Raw genomic sequence first — 21,362 nt, 5'->3', positions numbered from 1 at the left:
CTCTAAGTGTGCTTGAGGGTCCGCCACATTGCCCACCCACTGACAATATCACCCAAGCACACATGGGCATTTTTACATCCCACCCCCCGCCCACCAAGTGGGGACACCCCGCTATGGGGTTTCTGAGGGCCTCCCCCCCCCCCCCCCCCCCCACCCTTTTGGGTCCCTCCACTTTTCAGGGCCTTCACCCTTCACCCCCCCCAAACCTTTATGAGACTCCTGCATGCTCACCGTTTACCCCCCTACTTTCATAACCCTCCTCACCCACCCTTTTATGGACGTGGCTCCCCTCAGGCCCCGACCCTTGGCAGTGCCAACCTGACAGCAGGATACTCTGGCACTGGTACTATGGCAGTGCCCCTACTAGCCTGGTAATGCCAACTGAGCACCCTGGCAGTGCCAAGCATGGTAATGTCAAAGTACCAGGCTGGCAATGCCAAGATGCCCAATAAGAAGTCTTGCAACACCAGGTTAAAGTCCAACAGGTTTGTTTCAAACACGAGCTTTCGGAGCACGGCTCCTTCTTCAGGTGAATGGAAAGGCTTGTTCCAGAAATGTTTATATAGACACAGTCAGAGATGCCCCGGAATGCGAGCACCTGCAGGCAATCAAATCATCAAAGATGCGGATGAGAGGTAACTCCAGGTTAAAGAGGTGTGAATTGTCCCAAGGACTTGCAGAGGCCTACCGACTGAACTGGCTTGGGACAATTCACACCTCTTTAACCTGGAGTTACCTCTCTCTCTGCATCTTTGATGATTTGATTGCCTGCAGGTGCTCGCATTCCGGGGCATCTCTGACTGTGTCTATATAAACATTTCTGGAACAAGCCTTTCCATTCACCTGAAGAAGGAGCCGTGCTCCGAAAGCTCGTGTTTGAAACAAACCTGTTGGACTTTAACCTGGTGTTGTAAGACTTCTTACTGTGCTCACCCCAGTCCAACGCCGGCATCTCCACATCAAAGATGCCCAATGCCAGCGGGAGTGCCTGGGTGCCACCATGCTCTGTCCCGGCCACACAGGGGTCTCCAATGGCCTGGAAGATCCCCCCCAGGTACCGTTATGCCTGGCCCACGTTTTTGTGGACCTGCATGAAACAACGCCCTGGTGAGGTCTCCCAGATGAGACCCATTACGTTCCAGGCGGTGGGAGAATCCAGCAAATGTATATTTAAATGAGCCCAATGGTTAATTTGAATATGCATACCTGGATCTTGCACTGTGACGGCGAGATCCGGATTGCGAGATCTCGTGAGGTTCGCCCTGATACCAAGTTGGGAGTGACGAGGCCGCTAAACCGTGCCTATATTGTTCTGTTACTGTCGCTGGGTCAAAATGGAACCTTTCCCAAGCAACACTGTGGGGTACCCACACCACATGCACTGCAATAGTTCAAGAACGCAGTTCACAACCACCTTCTTAATGACAATGGGGAGGGGCAATAAATGCTGGCCTAGCTATCGATACCCACATACCATTAGTGAATTAAAGAACACCTAGGAGGAGTGAAACATGCCTTTCATGGCTTTAATCTGGTGGAAGAAAGGCAGGTAAACCCCAGAAGTGAACCCTGCTGGGAATGTTCCGCTGCAAATACCAGCCAACATTTCTTCCAATACTTAGTGTTACAGAAGCAACCGTCCTCCATTCGCAACTTGCTGCCTCAGAGATAATTGGAGTACAGGTAATATCCCTGGTTGTTAAACTCAACGTGTGAAGGCTAGAAGGGTGTGAATGGTTCAGTTGAAAGGTGAGATGATTTTCCTCGAGCTCACATTGTGACTTATTGGTTAAAAGAAAAGTATGAAGTGTTTTTGGTGGAAAAATTGGCGGTGTGGAAAATACTGAGGAGCAAGGCCTCAGATTATAGGGCGATATATAAGGGCTGGTTAGATCGGCAGAAGACTGGAAAATGGAGTTTAACTATGAAAAGTGTGAGGTAATGCATTTTGGTAGGACTGACAAGGCAAGGGAATGTACAACGATTGGTCGGACCACAGAAAGTGCAGAAGATCAAAGAGACCTTGGTGTGCAGGTTCACAAGATTTCTGAAGACAGCAGGGCAGGTTGATAAGGTGGTTAATAAGGCCTTTGGGATTCTTGCTTTTATTAACAGAGGTTAAATATAAGAGCAGGGAGGTTATGTTGGAGCTGTGTAAACACTGGTTAGGCCTCAACTGGAGTACTGTGCACAGTTCTGGTCACCACACGGAAATAAAATGATTGCACTGGAGAGGGTGCAGAGAAGATTCACCAGGAGGTTGCCTGGGCTGGATTGTTTCAGCTATCAAGAGAGACTGGATAGGCTGGGATTGTTTTTCGCGGAGTAGAGAAGACTGAGGGGACTTGATTGAATTTTGAGGGACATAGATAGGGTGACAGGAAGGTACTTTTCCTCTTAGAGGAGGGTCAATGACCAGGGGGCATAGATTTAAGGTAAGGGACATGAGGTTTAGAGGAGATGTGAGGAAAAGCCTTTTCACCCAGAGGGTGGTTGGAATCTATCTGAAAGGGTGGCAGAGGCGTGAACCCTCACAACTATTTAAAAAACATTTATTCCAAACACAATCAAATACAAACAGCAAAAAACACCTCACACACAGTCTGTCAATGTGTCCTTTTTTCACGAACAAAAGGGAAAATCTCAGCAAGCCTGGCAGCATCTGTCGGGAGAGAAAAGAGCTAACGTTTCGAGTCCGATGACTCTTTGTCATAGCTAACAGACAGAGAGTGTGGGAAATATTTATACGGTGGAATGAGAATGAAAGATGAGTCATAGCCACAGAAACCAAGGGAAACTGGGTGCTAATGGCCACAGATACCAAGGGGAAAGAGTGTTAATGGCAGTCCCCAGAGAGGACAAAAGATGTGAAAGGTCAAACAGCAGGGAAACTAACATCAGAGGATGAATTGTAGGTGTGGGGGGAGGGGAAGGGGGAAGCAAAGAGGAGAAAGGTGCAGGAAAGGTGGATAAGATTGGGGGGCGGAAATTAAATGTATATTAAGAAAGAAATGGTAAAAGACAGTTAAAATGAAATGAAAACAAATGTGTCTTTCTTAATATAATATATATTAGTATAATATTTCCCACTCTCTCTGTCTGTTAGCTTTGACAAAGAGTCATCGGACTCAAAACATTAGCTCTTTTCTCTCCCTACAGATGCTGCCAGACTTGCTGAGATTTTCCAGCATTTTCCCTTTCGTTTCAGATTCCAGCATCCGCAGTAATTTGCTTTTGTCCCTTTTTCACCCCTAAACTCCCCCAACCTCTCCTCCCCATGCACACACACACTGGCGACAAACAGGTCTTCAAACACGGACAGTAAAGGACTCCCTTGCACGTAAAACCCAACCACTTCTGACTCCCTAAGAGCGAACTTAATCTTTTCCAGTCTTGAAAATTAGTACAGATCGCCCAACCACATCGCGTCCACCGATGGCGCTGCTGACACTCAACTCAATTAAATCCGTCGGCAGGCAATCAGAGAGGCTCCCTTCCCATCCAGCAGCCCCACCAAATCCAACACCCCAAAAATCGCCACCAAAGGGCATGGCGTCATCCAGACCCTCACTATCCCTGACAAAGTCTCAAACACCACCTCCCAGAAATCGTCCAGAAACACCACCCTGAAAAATTATGAGCGTGGATCGCCGGCCCTCTCACACCTCTCGCAATCATCCTCCACTCCCGGAAAAACCCACTCATCCAGGTCCGTGTCAAATGGGCCCTGTGTATCACCTTGAACTGTATAAGGCTCATCCTTGCAACCCTCACAACATTTAAGAAGTATTTAGATCAGCACTTGAAATGCCATTGCATACAAGGTTATGGACCAAGTGCTGGAAAATGGGATTAGAATAGTTAGGTGCTTGATGGTAGGCGTGGGCACAATGGGATGAAGGGTCTCTTTCCATGCTGTAAAACTCTATGATTTGTATCGCACCTTTCTTGATCTGAGTATATCCCAAAGCACTTTACAGTCAATTAGGTAATTTGGGAAACACAGCAGCTAATTTATGTATGGCAAGCTCCTGCAAACAGTAATGCCACAATGATCCAATAATTTGTAATGTTGACTGAGAGATAAATATTGGCCAGGACATAACTCTGCTGCTCCTTTTCAAAGTAATTCTGCCTGAGAGGTAGATGGGGCATTGGTTTAATGTCTGATCTGAAAACAATGAGGCGAAGGCTACAACATCTGCCTCCACGTCCGTTTCCAACTCTGGCTAGTCCGACACCCCGAATATGGCCTCCCGAGGGGCTGGGTCCAGTTTCACACGCACCACTTTAGAGATTACCCTAAACACCTCCTTCCAGTAATCCTCCAGCTTTCGACAGGACCAGAACATATGAAGGTGGTTTGCGGGGCATCCACCGCAACATTCACACACATTTGCTACCCCCTCAAAGAGCCGGCTCGTCCTCGCCCTTGTAAGGTACATTCTATACACCACCTTCAGCTGTATCAGCCCCAACCTCACACACGAGGTGGAGGCGTTCACCCTCCGGAGCACCTCACACCAGAACCCCTCAACAATATCCTCTTTAATCAACAATGCAACTCCACAGCCTTTTCTTTTCTGTCTGTCCTTCCTAAAATTGAATAGTCGTATATGTCTGGTTCCCATGATTGGTCACCTTGGAGCCATATCTCCGTAATCCCAAATATGTTATACCTCTTTACATCTATCCGAGCAACTAATTCATCCATTTTAATTCGAATGCTCTGAGCGTTCAGGTACAAAACCTTAAGGCGAGTCCTTTTAACATCCCTTGTCCCATCCCTACTAATTTTTACAATGTCCTTATCTGATACAGGTCCTGGAGTTCTCTGCCGAACACTTTTCTTATTCCCTTGCTGTCTTTTATTTTCCTTGTTCTTGAGAACCGGTTCCAATGCCCCATGCATCTGAAACCTTCCCCCCCACACAAGCTCTTCAGCCAAGTATTCATCCAATATATCCTGCTATTTCTACTCTGACTAGCACTGATGGCACTGAGAGTGATCCTGTGATCACTCCCTTTGAAGTCCAACCTCTCAACTTGCTGACTTACTCACTATATTCTGCTTTTAGGACCTATTTTTTTACCCATGTCGCTTGTACCAATCTGTACCATGACGACAGGCTGTTCACCATCCTCCTCCAGAATGTCTTGTCACCACTCTGAGACATCCTTGACCCTAGTTCCAGGGAGGCAGCACACCATCCTGGAGCCATGTTTGCAGCCACAGAAACGCATATTTATTCCCCTTAGAATTGAATCCCCCGATAACTATTGTTGACTCCTTCCCTCTGCAGCAGAACCAACCGCGATGCAAGAAATTTGGCTCCTGCTATTTTCCGCTGAGAGATCATTACGCTCAACAGTATCCAAAGCGGTATATCTGTTTTGCAGGGGAATGGCCACAGGAGATCCCTGTGCTCACTGCCTAGATCTCTTGCTCTGCCTGGTGGTCACCCATTCCCTTCCTGCCTGTGGAATGTGAGCCTGCGGTGTGACCACCTCTCTATACATGCTATACACGATAATCTCCGCATTGCGGGTGCTCCATATTGTCCCCAGCAGCCGCTCCAGCTCTGAAACCCTAAGCTTTCAGGAGCTGCAGCTGGAGACACGTTCGGCACACCTGCTAGTCCAGGGAACTGGAAATATTCCTGGCCTCTCACATGGAGCAAGAAGAGAAGAGCAGACCGTGACCTGGAGCTCTCCTGTCATGTCGAACACTTTCAGTTAAATTTATCATTTTAATATCAAATAATATAACTAGCATTAACTGATATTAACTCTGGCCTTTCTTCTCTGCTCCTTGTTGTAGAATATATAAATGTACTTACCCAATCAGATCTTTTGATTTCCCGATTCTGCTTTTAGATTCACTTCTCATTTAGCTTTCCAGCTTCGTTCACTAACTTTTGTCTTTTTCAGTTATTTAAGTTACAGCTTGGGTAAGTGCGAGCTGTTCGTGGTGCACCTGGGGGATCAGGAGAGGGAGATTGGTAGGCTCCCACTGAAGCAGGCAGGGAGGAGCTTTAGGTACCTGGGAGTCCAGGTGGCTAGGAGCTGGGGGGCCCTGCATAAGCTCAACCTCACAAAGTTGGTGGAGCAATTGGAGGAGTTCAAAAGGTGGGATATGTTACCGCTGTCACTGACGGGGAGGGTGCAGTCCGTCAAGATGACGGTGCTCTCCCGAGGTTTTTGTTCTTGTTCCAGTGCCTTCCAATCCTTATCCCGAAGGCCTTTTTTAGGAGAGTTAACAGGAGTATTACGGGATTTGTATGGGCGCATGGGACTCCGAGGGTGAGAAGGGTGTTCTTGGAGCGGGGCAGGGATAGGGGGAGGCTGGCGTTGCCCAACCTCTGTGGGGACTATTGGGCTGCCAATGCAGCGATGGTGCATAAGTGGGTAATGGACGGGGAAGGTGCAGCATGGAAGAAGATGGAGATGGCGTCCCGTGTGGACACGAGCCTAGAGGCGCTGGTAACGGCGCCGTTGCCACTCCCTCCAACAAGGTATACCACGAGCCCGGTGGTGGCGACTACCCTCAAAATTTGGGGGCAATGGAGATGGCATAGCGGGGAGGTGGGGGGCTTGATGGAGTCTCCGATATGGAGGAACCACCGGTTTGTTCCAGGGATCATTGATGGCGGATTTCTGGGCTGGCACAAAGTAGGTATTAGGAGGTTGAGGGACCTGTTTGTTGATGGGAGGTTCACGAGCCTGGGGGAGTTAGAGGGGAAGTTTGGGCTCCTCCCGGGGAACATGTTTAGGTACATGCAGGTTAGGGCGTTTGCCAGGCGGCAGGTGGAGGGGTTCCCTCTCGGGGGGTGTGGGTTGGAGGAGGGAGGATTTCGGACATATACCGCGTAATGCAGGAGGTAGACGAGGCCTCGGTGGAGGAGCTGAAGGGTAAATGGGAAGAGGAGCTGGGTAAGGAGATTGAGGAGGGGACGTGGGCGGATGCCCTGGAACGAGTAAATTCCTCCTCTTCTTGTGCGAGGCTTAGCCTCAGACAGTTCAAGGTGCTGCATAGGGCTCATATGACTGGGACGAGGGTGAGTAGGTTTCTCGGGGGCGAAGACAGGTGTGCTAGGTGCTCGGGGAGCCCAGCGAACCACGCCCGTATGTTCTGGGCATGCCCAGCGCTGGGGGAGTTTTGGAAGGGGGTAACAAGGACGGTGTTGAGGGTGGTGGGATCTAGGGTCAAGCCAGGCTGGGGACTCGCAATTTTTGGGGTTGCAGTGGAGCCGGGAGTGCAGGAGGCGAAAGAGGCCGGTGTTTTGGCCTTTGCGTCCCTAGTAGCCCAGCGGAGGATCTTGCTTCAATGGAAGGATGCGAGGCCCCCAAGCGTGGAGGCCTGGATCCATGACATGGCGGGTTTCATCAAATTGGAAAAGGTGAAATTTTCCCTGAGGAGATCAGTATAGGGGTTTTTTAGGCGGTAGCAGCCTTTCCTGGACTTCCTGGCTGAACGGTAGGGAAATAGGCCGGCAGCAGCAGCAACCCGGGGGGGGGGGGGGGGGGGGGGTGATTGGGTTTGGTGGGAGGGAGAAGTGTGTGCATGGGTTTGTTGGATGTGGCGGGTGTTATCCCTTTCCTTTTTGTTGCTTGCTCTTTTTTTGTTTTTGCTTTAGTAGTTGCTTTTGTAGTGGTGTGGGTGTTGTTCTTGGGTTTTTACCATGGTGGTTCTGTTAATATTGTTTTGTTGTTTATATTTTGTGAAAACCTTAATAAAAATTATTTTAAAAAAATAAAAATTTAAGTTACAGCCATTTAGTCACAGTTCCTAATGTCAGCTACTCACCAACCAATGAGCTTCACACTTTCCTGAGACGTCACTGTAGATTTTCTTCTCGAACTGAGCATGCTGACTGAACAACTCTTCCCAGACTGCTTCACTGCGATGCTGACTGCATGCCACTCTTCCCAGACTGCTTCACTGTGGTACTGACTGCAAGACACCCTTCCCAGACTGCTTCACTGCGACGCTGACTGCAGGACACTCTTCCCAGACTGCTTCACTGTGATGCTGACTGCAAGACACTCTTCCCAGCCTGCTTCAGTGTGATGCTGACTGCTCGAAACTCTTCCCAGCCTGCTTCAGTGTGATGCTGACTGCAGAACACTCTTCCCAGACTGCTTCCTGGTGATGCTGACTGCAAGACACTCTTCCCTGCCTGCTTCAGGTGATGCTGACTGCTCGACACTCTTCCCAGCCTGCTTCAGTGTGATGCTGACTGCAGAACACTCTTCCCAGACTGCTTCCTGGAGATGCTGACTGCAAGACACTCTTCCCTGCCTGCTTCAGTTTGATGCTGACTGCTCGACACTCTTCCCAGACTGCTTCACTGCAATGCTGACTGCAGAACACTCTTCCCAGACTGCTTCCCGGTGATGCTGACTGCAGGACATTCTTCCCAGACTGCATCACTACGATGTTCACTGCAGGGCACTCTTCCCAGACTGCTTCACTGCGATGCTGACTGCAGGACATTCTTCCCAGACTGCTTCACTGTGATACTGACTGCAAGACACCCTTCCCAGACTGCTTCACTGCGACGCTGACTGCAGGACACTCTTCCCAGACTGCTTCACTGTGATGCTGACTGCAAGACACTCTTCCCAGCCTGCTTCAGTGTGATGCTGACTGCTCGAAACTCTTCCCAGCCTGCTTCAGTGTGATGCTGACTGCAGAACACACTTCCCAGACTGCTTCCTGGTGATGCTGACTGCAAGACACTCTTCCCTGCCTGCTTCAGGTGATGCTGACTGCTCGACACTCTTCCCAGCCTGCTTCAGTGTGATGCTGACTGCAGAACACTCTTCCCAGACTGCTTCCTGGAGATGCTGACTGCAAGACACTCTTCCCTGCCTGCTTCAGTTTGATGCTGACTGCTCGACACTCTTCCCAGACTGCTTCACTGCAATGCTGACTGCAGAACACTCTTCCCAGACTGCTTCCTGGTGATGCTGACTGCAGGACATTCTTCCCAGACTGCATCACTACGATGTTCACTGCAGGGCACTCTTCCCAGACTGCTTCACTGCGATGCTGACTGCAGGACATTCTTCCCAGACTGCTGCACTACGATGCTGACTGTAGGACACTCTTCCCAGACTGCTTCAGTGTGATGCTGACTGCAGGACACTCTTCCCAGGCTGCTTCACGGCGATGCTGACTGCAGGACACTCTTCCCAGACTGCTTCACTGCGGTGCTGACTGCAAGACAGTCTTCCCAGACTGCTGCACTGCGATGCTGACTGTAGGACACGCTTCCCAGACTGCTTCAGTGCGATGCTGACTGTCGGACACTCTTCCCAGACTGCTTTACTGTGATGTTTACTACTGGACACTCTTCCCAGCCTGCTTCATTGTGATGCTGACTGCAGGACACTCTTCCCAGACTGCTTCACTGTGATGCTGACTGCAGGACACTTCCCAGACTGCTTCACAGCGATGCTGTCTGCAAGACATTCTTCCCAGACTGCTGCACTGCGATGCTGACTGTCGGACACTCTTCCCAGACTGCTTCACTGTGATGCTGACTGCAGGACACTCTTCCCAGAATGCTTCAGTGCAACGCTGACTGCAGGACACTCTTCCCAGCCTGCTTCACTGAGATGCTGACTTCAAGACATTCTTCCCAGCCTTCTTCAATGCGATGTTAACTGCAGGATACCATTACAAGATTGCTTCACTGTGATGTTTACTGCAGGACACTCTTCCCAGACTGCTTCACGGTGAAGCTGACTGCAGGACACTCTTCCCAGCCTGCTTCGCGGTGATGCTGACTGCAGGACACTCTTCCCAGCCTGCCTCACGGTGGTATTGACTGCAGGACACTCTTCCCAAACTGCTTCATGGTGATGCTGACTGCAGGACACTCTTCCCAGACTGCTTCACGGTGATGCTGACTGCAGGACAATCTTCCCAAACTGCTTCATTGTAATGCTGAATGCAAGACATTCTTCCCAGACTGCTTAACTGTGATGCTGACTGCAGGGCACTCTTTCCAGACTACTTCACTGTGATGCTGAATGCAGGACACTCTTCCCAGACTGCTTCATTGCGATGCTGACTGTAGGACACTCTTCCCAGACTGCTTCAGTGCGATGCTGACTGTCGGACACTCTTCCTAGACTGCTTTACTGTGATGTTTACTACTGGACACTCTTCCCAGCCTGCTTCATTGTGATGCTGACTGCAGGACACTCTTCCCAGACTGCTTCACGGTGATGCTGGCTGCAGGAGACTCCCAGACTGCTTCACTGCGATGCTGTCTGCAAGACATTCTGCCCAGACTGCTGCACTGCGATGCTGACTGTCGGACACTCTGCCCAGACTGCGTCACTGTGATGCTGACTGCAGGACACTCTTCCCAGACTGCTTCAGTGCGATGCTGACTGCAGGACACTTCCCAGACTGCTTCACTGCGATGTTTACTGCTAGACACTCTTCCCAGCCTGCTTCACTGAGATGCTGACTTCAAGACATTCTTCCCAGCCTGCTTCAATGCGATGTTAACTGCAGAATACCATACCAAGATTGCTTCACTGTGATGTTTACTGCAGGGCACTCTTTCCAGACTACTTCACTGTGATGCTGAATGCAGGACACTCTTCCCAGACTGCTTCATGGTGATGCTGACTGTAGGACACTCTTTCCAGACTGCTTCACGGTGATGCTGACTGCAGGACACTCTTCCCAGACTGCTTCATGGTGGTGCTGACTGCAGGACATTCTTCCCAAACTGCTTCACAGTGATGCTGACTGCAAGACATACTTCCCAGATTGCTTCACTGCGATGCTGACGGCAAGACATTCTTCCCAGACTGCTGCACTGCGATGCTGACTGTCGGACACTCTTCCCAGACTGCGTCACTGTGATGCTGACTGCAGGACACTCTTCCCAAATTGCTTCACAGTGATGCTGACTGCAGGACACTCTTCCCAGACTGCTTCAGTGCGATGCTGACCGCAGTACACTCTTCCCAGACTGCTTCACTGTGATGTTTACTGCTGGACACTCTTCCCAGCCTGCTTCACGGTGATGCTGACTGCAGGTTACTCTTCCCAGACTGCTTCACGGTGAAGCTGACTGCAGGACACTCTTCCCAAACTATTTCACAGTGAAGCTGACTGCAGGACAATCTTCCCAGACTGCTTCACAGTGATGCTGACTGCAGGACGCTCTTCCCAGCCTGCTTCACGGTGGTATTGACTGCAGGACACTCTTCCCAAACTGCTTCATGGTGATGCTGACTGCAGGACACTCTTCCCAGCCTGCTTCACGGTGGTATTGACTGCAGGACACTCTTCCCAGCCTGCTTCACGGTGGTATTGACTGCAGGACACTCTTCCCAAACTGGTTCACGGTGATGCTGACTGCAGGACAATCTTCCCAAATTGCTTCACGGTGATGCTGACTGCAGGACAATCTTCCCAGCCTGCTTCACTGCGATGCTGACTGCAGGACACTCTTCCCAGACTGCTTCACTGTGATGCTGACTTCAAGACACTCTTCCCAGATGCGTCACTCTGATGCTGACTGCAGGACACTCTTCCCAAACTGCTTCACTGCGATGCTGACTGCAGGACACTCTTCCCAGCCTGCGTCACTGTGATGCTGACTGCAGGACCTTCTTTCCAGCCTGCTTCACTGTGATGCTGACTGCAAGACATTCTGACCTGACTTCTGCACTGCGATGCTGACTGCAGGACACTCTTCCCAGACTGCTTAACTGTGATGCTGACTGCAGGGCACTATTTCCAGACTACTTCACTGTGATGCTGAATGCAGGACACTCTTCCCAGACTGCTTCATTGTGATGCTGACTGCAGGACACTCTTCCCAGACTGCTTCACGGTGATGCTGGCTGCAGGAGACTCCCAGACTGCTTCACTGCGATGCTGTCTGCAAGACATTCTGCCCAGACTGCTGCACTGCGATGCTGACTGTCGGACACTCTGCCCAGACTGCGTCACTGTGATGCTGACTGCAGGACACTCTTCCCAGACTGCTTCAGTGCGATGCTGACTGCAGGACACTCTTCCCAGACTGCTTCACTGCGATGTTTACTGCTAGACACTCTTCCCAGCCTGCTTCACTGAGATGCTGACTTCAAGACATTCTTCCCAGCCTGCTTCAATGCGATGTTAACTGCAGAATACCATTCCAAGATTGCTTCACTGTGATGTTTACTGCAGGGCACTCTTTCCAGACTACTTCACTGTGATGCTGAATGCAGGACACTCTTCCCAGACTGCTTCATGGTGATGCTGACTGTAGGACACTCTTTCCAGACTGCTTCACGGTGATGCTGACTGCAGGACACTCTTCCCAGACTGCTTCATGGTGGTATTTACTGCAGGACACTCTTCCCAGCCTGCTTCACGGTGGTATTGACTGCAGGACAATCTTCCCAGACTGCTTCACAGTGATGCTGACTGCAGGACACTCTTCCCAAACTGCTTCACTGCGATGCTGACTGCAGGACACTCTTCCCAGCCTGCGTCACTGTGATGCTGACTGCAGGACCCTCTTTCCAGCCTGCTTCACTGTGATGCTGACTGCAAGACATTCTGACCTGACCTCTGCACTGCGATGCTGACTGGAGGACACTCTTCCCAGACTGCTTCACTGTGATGCTGACTGCAGGACACTCTTCCCAGACTGCTTCACTGCGATGCTGACTGCAGTACACTCTTCCCAGACTGCTTCACTGCGACGTTTACTCCTGGACATTCTTCGCAGATTGCTTCACTGTGATGTTTACTGCAGGACACTCTTCCCAGACTGCTTCACAGTGATGCTGACTGCAGGACACTCTTCCCAGACTGCTTCACGGTGATGCTGACTGCAGGACACTCTTCCCAGACTGCTTCACTGCGATGCTGACTGCAGGACACTCTTCCCAGGCTGCTTCTTGGTGATGCTGACTGCAAGCCACTCTTCCCAGTCTGCTTCACGGTGATGCTGGCTGCAGGAGACTCTTCCAAGACTGCTTCACTGCAATGCTGACTGCAGGACACTCTTCCCAGACTGCTTCACTGCAATGCTGACTGCAGCACACTATTCCCAGACTGCTTCACTGTGATGCTGACTGCAGGACACTCTTCCCAGACTGCTTCACTGCGATGCTGACTGCATGACATTCTTCCAAGACTGCTGTACTGTGATGCTGACTGGAGGACACTCTTCCCAGACTGCTTCACTGCGATGTTTACTCCTGGACACTCTGCCGAGCCTGCTTCACTGTGATGCTGACTTGAAGACATTCTTCCCAGCCTGTTTCAATGCGATGTTAAGTGCAGGATACCATTCCAAGATTGCTTCACTGTGATGTTTACTGCAGGACACTCTTCCCAGACTGCTTCACGGTGATGCTGACTGCAGGACACTCTTCCCAGCCTGCTTCACGGTGATGCTGACTACAGGACACTCTACCCAGACTGCTTCACAGTGATGCTAACTGCAGGACACTCTTCCCAGACTGCTCCACGGTGATGCTGACTGCAGGACACTCTTCCCAGACTGCTTCACTGCGATGCTGACTGCGGGACACTCTTCCCAGGCTGCTTCATGATGATGCTGACTGCAAGACACTCTTCCCAGTCTGCTTCACGGTGATGCTGGCTGCAGGAGACTCTTCCAAGACTACTTCACTGCAATGCTGACTGCAGGACACTCTTCCCAGACTGCTTCACTGCAATGCTGACTGCATGACATTCTTCCAAGACTGCTGTACTGTGATGCTGACTGGAGGACACTCTTCCCAGACTGCTTCACTGTGATGCTGACTGCAGGACACTCTTCCCAGACTGCTTCACTGCGATGGTGACTGCAGTACACTCTTCCCAGACTGCTTCACTGCGATGTTTACTCCTGGACACTCTTCCGAGCCTGCTTCACTGTGATGCTGACTTGAAGACATTCTTCCCAGCCTGTTTCAATGCGATGTTAAGTGCAGGATACCATTCCAAGATTGCTTCAATGTGATGCTGACTGCAGGCCACTCTTCCCAGACTACTTCACGGTGATGCTGACTACAGGACACTCTTCCCAGACTGCTTCACTGCGATGCTGACTGTAGGACACTCTTCCCAGACTGCTTCACTGTGATGCTGACTGCAGGACACTCTTCCCAGACTGCGTCACTCTGATGTTGACTGCAGGACACTCTTCCCAGCCTGCGTCACTGTGATGCTGACTGCAGGATACTCTTCCCAGCCTGCGTCACTCTGATGCTGACTGTAGGACACTCTTCCCAGCCTGCGTCACTGTGATGCTGACTGCAGGACACTCTTCCCAGCCTGCGTCACTGTGATGCTGACTGCAGGATACTCTTCCAAGGCTGCTTAATGGTGATGCTGACTGCAAGACACTCTTCCCAGTCTGCTTCACGGTGATGCTGGCTGCAGAAGAATCTTCCAAGACTACTTCACTGCAATGCTGACTGCAGGAAACTCATCCCAGACTGCAGGAAACTCTTCCCAGACTGCTTCACTGTGATGCTGACTGCAGGACACTTCCCAGACTGCTTCACCGCGATGCTGACTGCAAGACATTCTTCCCAGACTGCTGCACTGCGATGCTGACTGGAGGACACTCTTCCCAGACTGCTTCACTGTGATGCTGACTGCAGGACACTCTTCCCAGACTGCTTCACTGCGATGTTTACTCCTGGACACTCTTCCCAGCCTGCTTCACTGTGATGCTGACTTCAAGACATTCTTCCCAGCCTGCCTCAATGCGATGTTTACTGCTGGACATTCTTCCCAGCCTGCTTCACTGTGATGCTGACTTCAAGACATTCTTCCCAGCCTGCTTCAATGCGATGTTAACTGCAGGATACCATTCCAAGATTGCTTCACTGTGATGTTTACTACAGGACACTCTTCCCAGACTGCTTCACGGTGATGCTGACTGCAGGACACTCTTCCCAAACTACTTCACGGTGATGCTGACTGCAGGACACTCTTCCCAGTCTGCTTCACTGCGATGCTGACTGCAGGGCACTCTTCCCAGACTGCTTCACGGTGATGCTCACTGCAGGACACTCTTCCCAAACTGCTTCACAGTGATGCTGACTGCAGGACACTCTTCCCAGACTGCTTCACAGTGATGCTGACTGCAGGCACTCTTCCCAGACTGCTTCACTATGATGCTGACTGCAGGACACTCTTCCCAGACTGCTTCCAGTGATGCTGACTGCAGGACACTCTTCCCAGACTGCTTCACAGTGATGCTGACTGCAGGCACTCTTCCCAGACTGCTTTAATGTGATGCTGACTGCAGGACACTCTTCTCAGACTGCTTCACTCTTCCCAGACTGCTTCACTGCGATGCTGACTGCAGGGCACTCTTCCCAGACTGCTTCACTGCAATGCTGACTGCAGGACACTCTTCCCAGACTGCTTTAATGTGATGCTGACTGCAGGACACTCTTCTCAGACTGCTTCACTGTGATGCTGACTTCAAGACACTCTTCCCAGATGCGTCACTCTGATGCTGACTGCAGGACACTCTTTCCAGCCTGCTTCACTGCGATGCTGACTGCAAGACATTCTGACCAGACTTCTGCACTGCGATGCTGACTGGAGGACACTCTTCGCAGACTGCTTCACTGTGACGCTGTCTGCAGGACACTCTTCCCAGACTGCTTCACTGCGATGCTGACTGCAGTACACTCTTCCCAGACTGCTGCACTGCGTTGCTGACTGGAGGACACTCTTCCCAGACTGCTTCACTGTGATGCTGACTGCAGGACACTCTTCCCAGACTGCTTCACTGCGGTGTTTACTCCTGGACACTCTTCCCAGCCTGCTTCACTGTGATGCTGACTACATGACATTCTTCCCAGCCTGCCTCAATGCGATGTTTACTGCTGGACACTCTTCCCAGCCTGCTTCACTGTGATTCTGACTTCAAGACATTCTTCCCAGCCTGCTTCAATGCGATGTTAACTGCAGGATACCATTCCAAGATTGCTTCACTGTGATGTTTACTGCAGGACACTCTTCCCAGACTGCTTCACGGTGATGCTGACTGCAGGACACTCTTCCCAGACTACTTCACAACAATGCTGACTGCAGCACACTCTTCCCAGACTGCTTCACTGTGATGCTGACTGCAGGACACCCTTCCCAGACTGCTTCAGTGCGATGCTGACTGCATGACATTCTTCCAAGACTGCTGTACTGTGATGCTGACTAGAGGACACTCTTCCCAGACTGCTTCACTGTGATGCTGACTGCAGGACACTCTTCCCAGACTGCGTCACTCTGTTGTTGACTGCAGGACACTCTTCCCAGCCTGCGTCACTGTGATGCTGACTGCAGGATACTCTTCCCAAACTACTTCACGGTGATGCTGGCTGCAGAAGAATCTTCCAAGACTGCTTCACTGCAATGCTGACTGCAGGAAACTCATCCCAGACTGCAGAAAACTCTTCCCAGACTGCTTCACTGTGATGCTGACTGCAGGACACTTCCCAGACTGCTTCACCGCGATGTTTACTCCTGGACACTCTTCCCAGCCTGCTTCACTGTGATGCTGACTTCAAGACATTCTTCCCAGCCTGCCTCAATGCGATGTTTACTGCTGGACACTCTTCCCAGCCTGCTTCACTGTCATGCTGACTTCAAGACATTCTTCCCAGCCTGCTTCAATGCGATGTTAACTGCAGGATACCATTCCAAGATTGCTTCACTGCGATGTTTACTGCAGGACACTCTTCCCAGACTGCTTCACGGTGATGCTGACTGCAGGACACTCTTCCCAGCCTGCTTCACTGCGATGCTGACTGCAGGGCACTCTTCCCAGACTGCTTCACGGTGATGCTGACTGCAGGACACTCTTCCCAAACTGCTTCACAGTGATGCTGACTGCAGGACACTCTTCCCAGACTGCTTCACAGTGATGCTGACTGCAGGCACTCTTCCCAGCCTGCTTTAATGTGATGCTGACTGCAGGGCACTCTTCCCAGACTGCAATGCTGACTGCAGGACACTCTTCCCAGACTGCAATGCTGACTGCAGGACACTCTTCCCAGACTGCTTTAATGTGATGCTGACTGCAGGACACTCTTCTCAGACTGCTTCACTGTGATGCTGACTGCAGTACACTCTTCTCAGACTGCTTCACTGTGATGCTGACTGCAGGACACTCTTCTCAGACTGCTTCACTGTGATGCTGACTGCAAGACACTCTTCCCAGACTGCTTCACTGTGATGTTTACTGCAGGATACTCTTTCTTGACTGCCTCACCGCGATGCTGACTGTAGGACACACTTCGCAGTCTGCTGCACTGCAATGCTCACCGCAGGACACTCTTCCCAGACTGCTTCACTGCAATGCTGACTGCAGGAGACTCTTCCCAGCCTGCTTCACTGCAGTGCTGACTGCAGGACACTCTTCCCAGACTGCTTCACTGCAATGCTGACTGCAGGACAGACACTCTTCCCAGACAGCTTCACTTCGCAAAAGCTCCTCCACAGACCACCACCAAAGCCGGCTTCCTTGCTGCAGGTATGACACAGCCCATATTCTGACTCTGATGACAGTGAGGGCTCCGGTTCTCTCCCTCATCCAGTGTTGCCAGGCCTGCTGAGCATTTCCTTAACTTTCCATTTTTAATCTTATAATAAATTGAAACCCTTCCTGAGTTTTGCGGTGGGGTCGGAGAATGGCCCGGGGCCGGCGTCAATCCCGCCCCCGCCCTGTCCTGAATCCTCCGCCTCCTGAGATTCGGCGGGGGCGGGAATCGTGCTGCTCCGGTCGGCGGGCCCCCCGTGGCGATTTTGCGGCCTGCGATGGGCCGAATTCCCGCCGCTGACAGGCCTCTCCCGCCGGCGTGGATTAAACCACCTAACTGACCGGCGGGATTGGTGGCGGGGGCAGGCTCCAAGGACCTGGGGGGGAGAGGGGGGGGGTGGAGGGGCGAGGCGATCTGACCCCGGGGGGGTGCCCCCGCGGTGGAATTGCCCGTGATCGGGGCCCACCGATCGGCGGGCGGCCCTGTACTGTGGGGGCACTCTTTTTCTTCCGCCTTCGCCATGGTCTTCACCATGGCAGACGCGGAAGAGACCCCCTCCCTTGCGCATGCGCCGGTATGATGTCAGCAGTCGCTGACACCCCGGCACATGCGCGGACTTACGCCGGCCATCGAAGTCCTTTTGGCCCCGGCTGGCGTGGCGCCAAAGACCATTCCGCCAGCCGGCGGAGTGGGAACCACTCAGGCGCGGGCATAGCCCCTCAATGTGAGGGCTTGGCCCCTAAAGGTGCGGAGAATTCCGCACCTTTGGGACGACCTGATGCCGGAGTGGTTCACGCCTGGACACACCTGCCCCGCTGAGTATGGAGAATCCCGGCCCTTGTCTTTTGGAAATTGTGATTATCCACAAAGAATTTTGAAATCTTCGGATACGGTGATTTTTGAAGCTGTGAAGAAATGAAATAGTCATAGTATTGCGACCCTCGACCAGACCCCAAAATTGGCAAGGATACCGGACAGAAATCTCAATGTTTTTTTTAATTTGTAAAGCTGAGGAGAAAATACTTCACTCGAGGAAGGACTCCGTGCACAAATAGGGATATGGGTGGGATTCTCCGGTTCCCCAGCTGTGTTTCTCAATTCAATGGAATTTCCCATTGAAATCACCCTAGGCTGCTGTGAAACCCATTGGCGGGGCAGTGGGAAAAATGAATCCTGATGACCAGAGTATTCCAACCATGGTATAGTAAATAAACTATTATTAACACAGTATTAAACTCTAACAGCACAAAAAATATAGCTTACAAGGTGGGTGGGGTCCGTGTTGGGCCTGGATTCGAGAGATCGGCACACTATTTACAAATGTCGTCCCGCTCTATTCCTGCACAGAGGAGTAGTGCTCGCCAGAGTCCGTCAGTGCAGGAAATGACTGTGAATGCGACCTCGGGGGTGCATTCCCCACCACGGCACTAAAAAAAAAATCAAAGTGCCATTTGTAGCTGTGTTGCTCCCGGGGTGGCTACAGGCGGCGGGAATGACCCTATTAATACCGTCCAGAATGGACTTTGTTTTTAGTTAGATTGCACCCAATGTCTCTAATTATCAACTCCCCAAAAATCATAACAAAAATCCATCAGGCTTGTCCTTTATCACATAAGCATGGTTTGAAGTAAGGAGCCAAAAAGAAAATGCTGGAAAATCTCAGCAGGTCTGGCAGCATCTGTAGGGAGAGAAAAGGGCTAACGTTTCGAGTCCAGATGATCCTTTGTCAACCCTTTGAAATAAGGATGATCTAATTTCTACGATGCCTTAATTACCCCTTCTGTTGTCACAGTGTCTGCTTGTCTTTTAAACCAGGATTTAAAAAAATATTACTGCAGCAGGTACATACACACATTAATCCAGGCTTTTAACCATTGCTGCACCAGATACACATAGTACAACATCTTAAATTTGTACATTCATCACAATAGCAAGCTACAAACAAAGGAACAACCAATTCCCAACTTGTGACCTTGTGAGCAAGACTGATTGTTGAATCTTTTCAAACTTCACTCCAGAATCTGGTGCAATCAGCTGGTGAACCATTAGTAGAATGAATAACAGAGTGGGTTTGGAGGTTCTGGTGCCTAGCAGTGTGACTGCACAGAGAGAAGTCACCTTACACGTGGTAACCAGCAACAGCCCTCCTCAAAAGGATCGCCTGTCAACTAAAGCCTTCATTATTCCAGGTATGCTACTGTGTGAATAATAAAGGACATCTGTACATAAAAAGGATTGCAAAATTAAATTATTTAACTCAACAATATTTGTTTGATTTAATTGTCGTAAGGTGGATCAGTCTGCCATATTTGACAAATTATTAAAGAGCACATTAAAATTATTCAAATATGGATCTGTAAGCTTTGAATTCCACTCATTCCAATATTCTAGATCTTTTTAATTCATGCTTGCGATGTGGGTGTTGCTGGCCAGGCCAGCATTTATTGCCCAACCCTGAATGCACTTGGGAAGGTGGTGGTGAGTGGCTTTCTTGAACCATTGCAATCTCTCTGCCGTCGGTACGTTCACCGTGCTATTAGGGATGGACTTCCAGGATTTTGACCCAGCCACAGTGAGGGAGGGAACAGCGATATATTTCCAAGTCAGGATGGTGTGTAATTCGGAGGGGAACTTCCAGGTGGTGGTGTTCCCATATGTCTGCTACTCTTGTCCTTCTAGATGGTAATGTTCACGGGTTTGGAAGGTGCTGTACGTTGCCTGTAAGCTATGACTCCCTGAGTATGAGAATATTAGGCTGTTGCTTAAGTGGCATCAACTTGTGAGGATTGTGTGAAGAAAGAATTGACTACACATCATATTGCACGTGGGACTGGGAGCCTGGAATAACTTTGTTGATAAGTTATCTCTCCATCGGCACAGGAGGAATCCATCGTGCAATTGGGAGAAATGTTCCTGTGGATAAAATAAGAAAAATACACTATGAGGTGTACAGTAGGCTTGTGTTGAGTTGCCAAGTTAGGAAAGTAACAACATTTAGCATTTCCTGTTCAGTATGATGTGAATTGGTCTAGGTCAAAGCAAACTGAATACCCCAATCAAATATATTTATATCAGCCATCAAGTATAAAGCTTAAAAATGCCTTTAAACATTAGCGACCTGAATTATATTGGTTTGTTTCAAAACAACGATAAATAGCTTTTCAAAATACATTTTAAATCCAGTCATGTTTGTAACTATTGTAAAGTCGATACTAAATCTGTTACGACAAAATAATTATGATATTGGTATAACTCACTCAGTATAACAGCTGTTATTACAGTTTTATTTTATATGTTTGTAGATGCCAAGGAATGCACATTTGTTATAAGGTGGTGAAATGTAATATATATATAAATTGCCAGATTTTGCTTGTCTGCTTTCTTTCAAATATAACTTCCAGTCAATATAGCCGAGAGTAATCGAAAAGCTCAGAGCTTCTCCAGAGAAAGCCAAGGTGTTTCTTTGCCAGTCACAGTGGAACAGTCAGACAACACCGTGCCAGTGACTGCAGCAATTAGTCCACAGATTACAGGAGTGCACAAATATGACGTGACCAGTATTTTGGAATGGAAAGACGGCATTGCCACCTTACCTGGGAGCAACTTGAAGGTTAGCTTTCCTGATTGAAATGACAAGATATTCATTCTTTGGTCCTTTCTCCAAAATGTGTGAAATAGCAGGCACAGCTGGTGAAGCAAATAGAGTATTTTCTATTGCAGCAATGTTTCCCTTTCTCCCTCAGTCTTTGATGTTTTTTTCCCCTCTTGCTTCTCTGTGAGGCAACACCTCCCATGGAAGTATAGTGGCTGGATAATATCTC

At 50.1% G+C, this 21,362-nt stretch overlaps 1 protein-coding gene across 6 annotated transcripts in view; it reads left to right on the top strand.

Moving 5' to 3' along the window:
* l3mbtl1 (L3MBTL histone methyl-lysine binding protein 1) overlaps positions 1 to 21,362 on the top strand; it is a 108,703-nt gene that overhangs the window by 4,956 nt on the left and 82,385 nt on the right. For 4 of the 6 annotated variants that reach the window (XR_005461427.1, XM_038803447.1, XM_038803446.1 and 1 more), the window contains exons 2-3: positions 19,560 to 19,730; positions 20,943 to 21,151. The exons of the other annotated variants lie outside the window; for them this stretch is intronic. Coding sequence is in view for 3 of the 4 variants with exons in the window: in XM_038803447.1 (XP_038659375.1) it covers positions 19,595 to 19,730; positions 20,943 to 21,151 (345 nt within the window). In the remaining variant the exon portion in view is untranslated. The remainder of the gene's footprint in view (positions 1 to 19,559; positions 19,731 to 20,942; positions 21,152 to 21,362) is intronic. 6 annotated transcript variants of the gene reach the window in all.

This window comes from Scyliorhinus canicula, chromosome 7 (assembly GCF_902713615.1).
Source record: "Scyliorhinus canicula chromosome 7, sScyCan1.1, whole genome shotgun sequence".
Lineage (NCBI taxonomy): Eukaryota > Metazoa > Chordata > Chondrichthyes > Carcharhiniformes > Scyliorhinidae > Scyliorhinus > Scyliorhinus canicula.
This window is presented reverse-complemented; position numbering and strand designations above follow the sequence as displayed.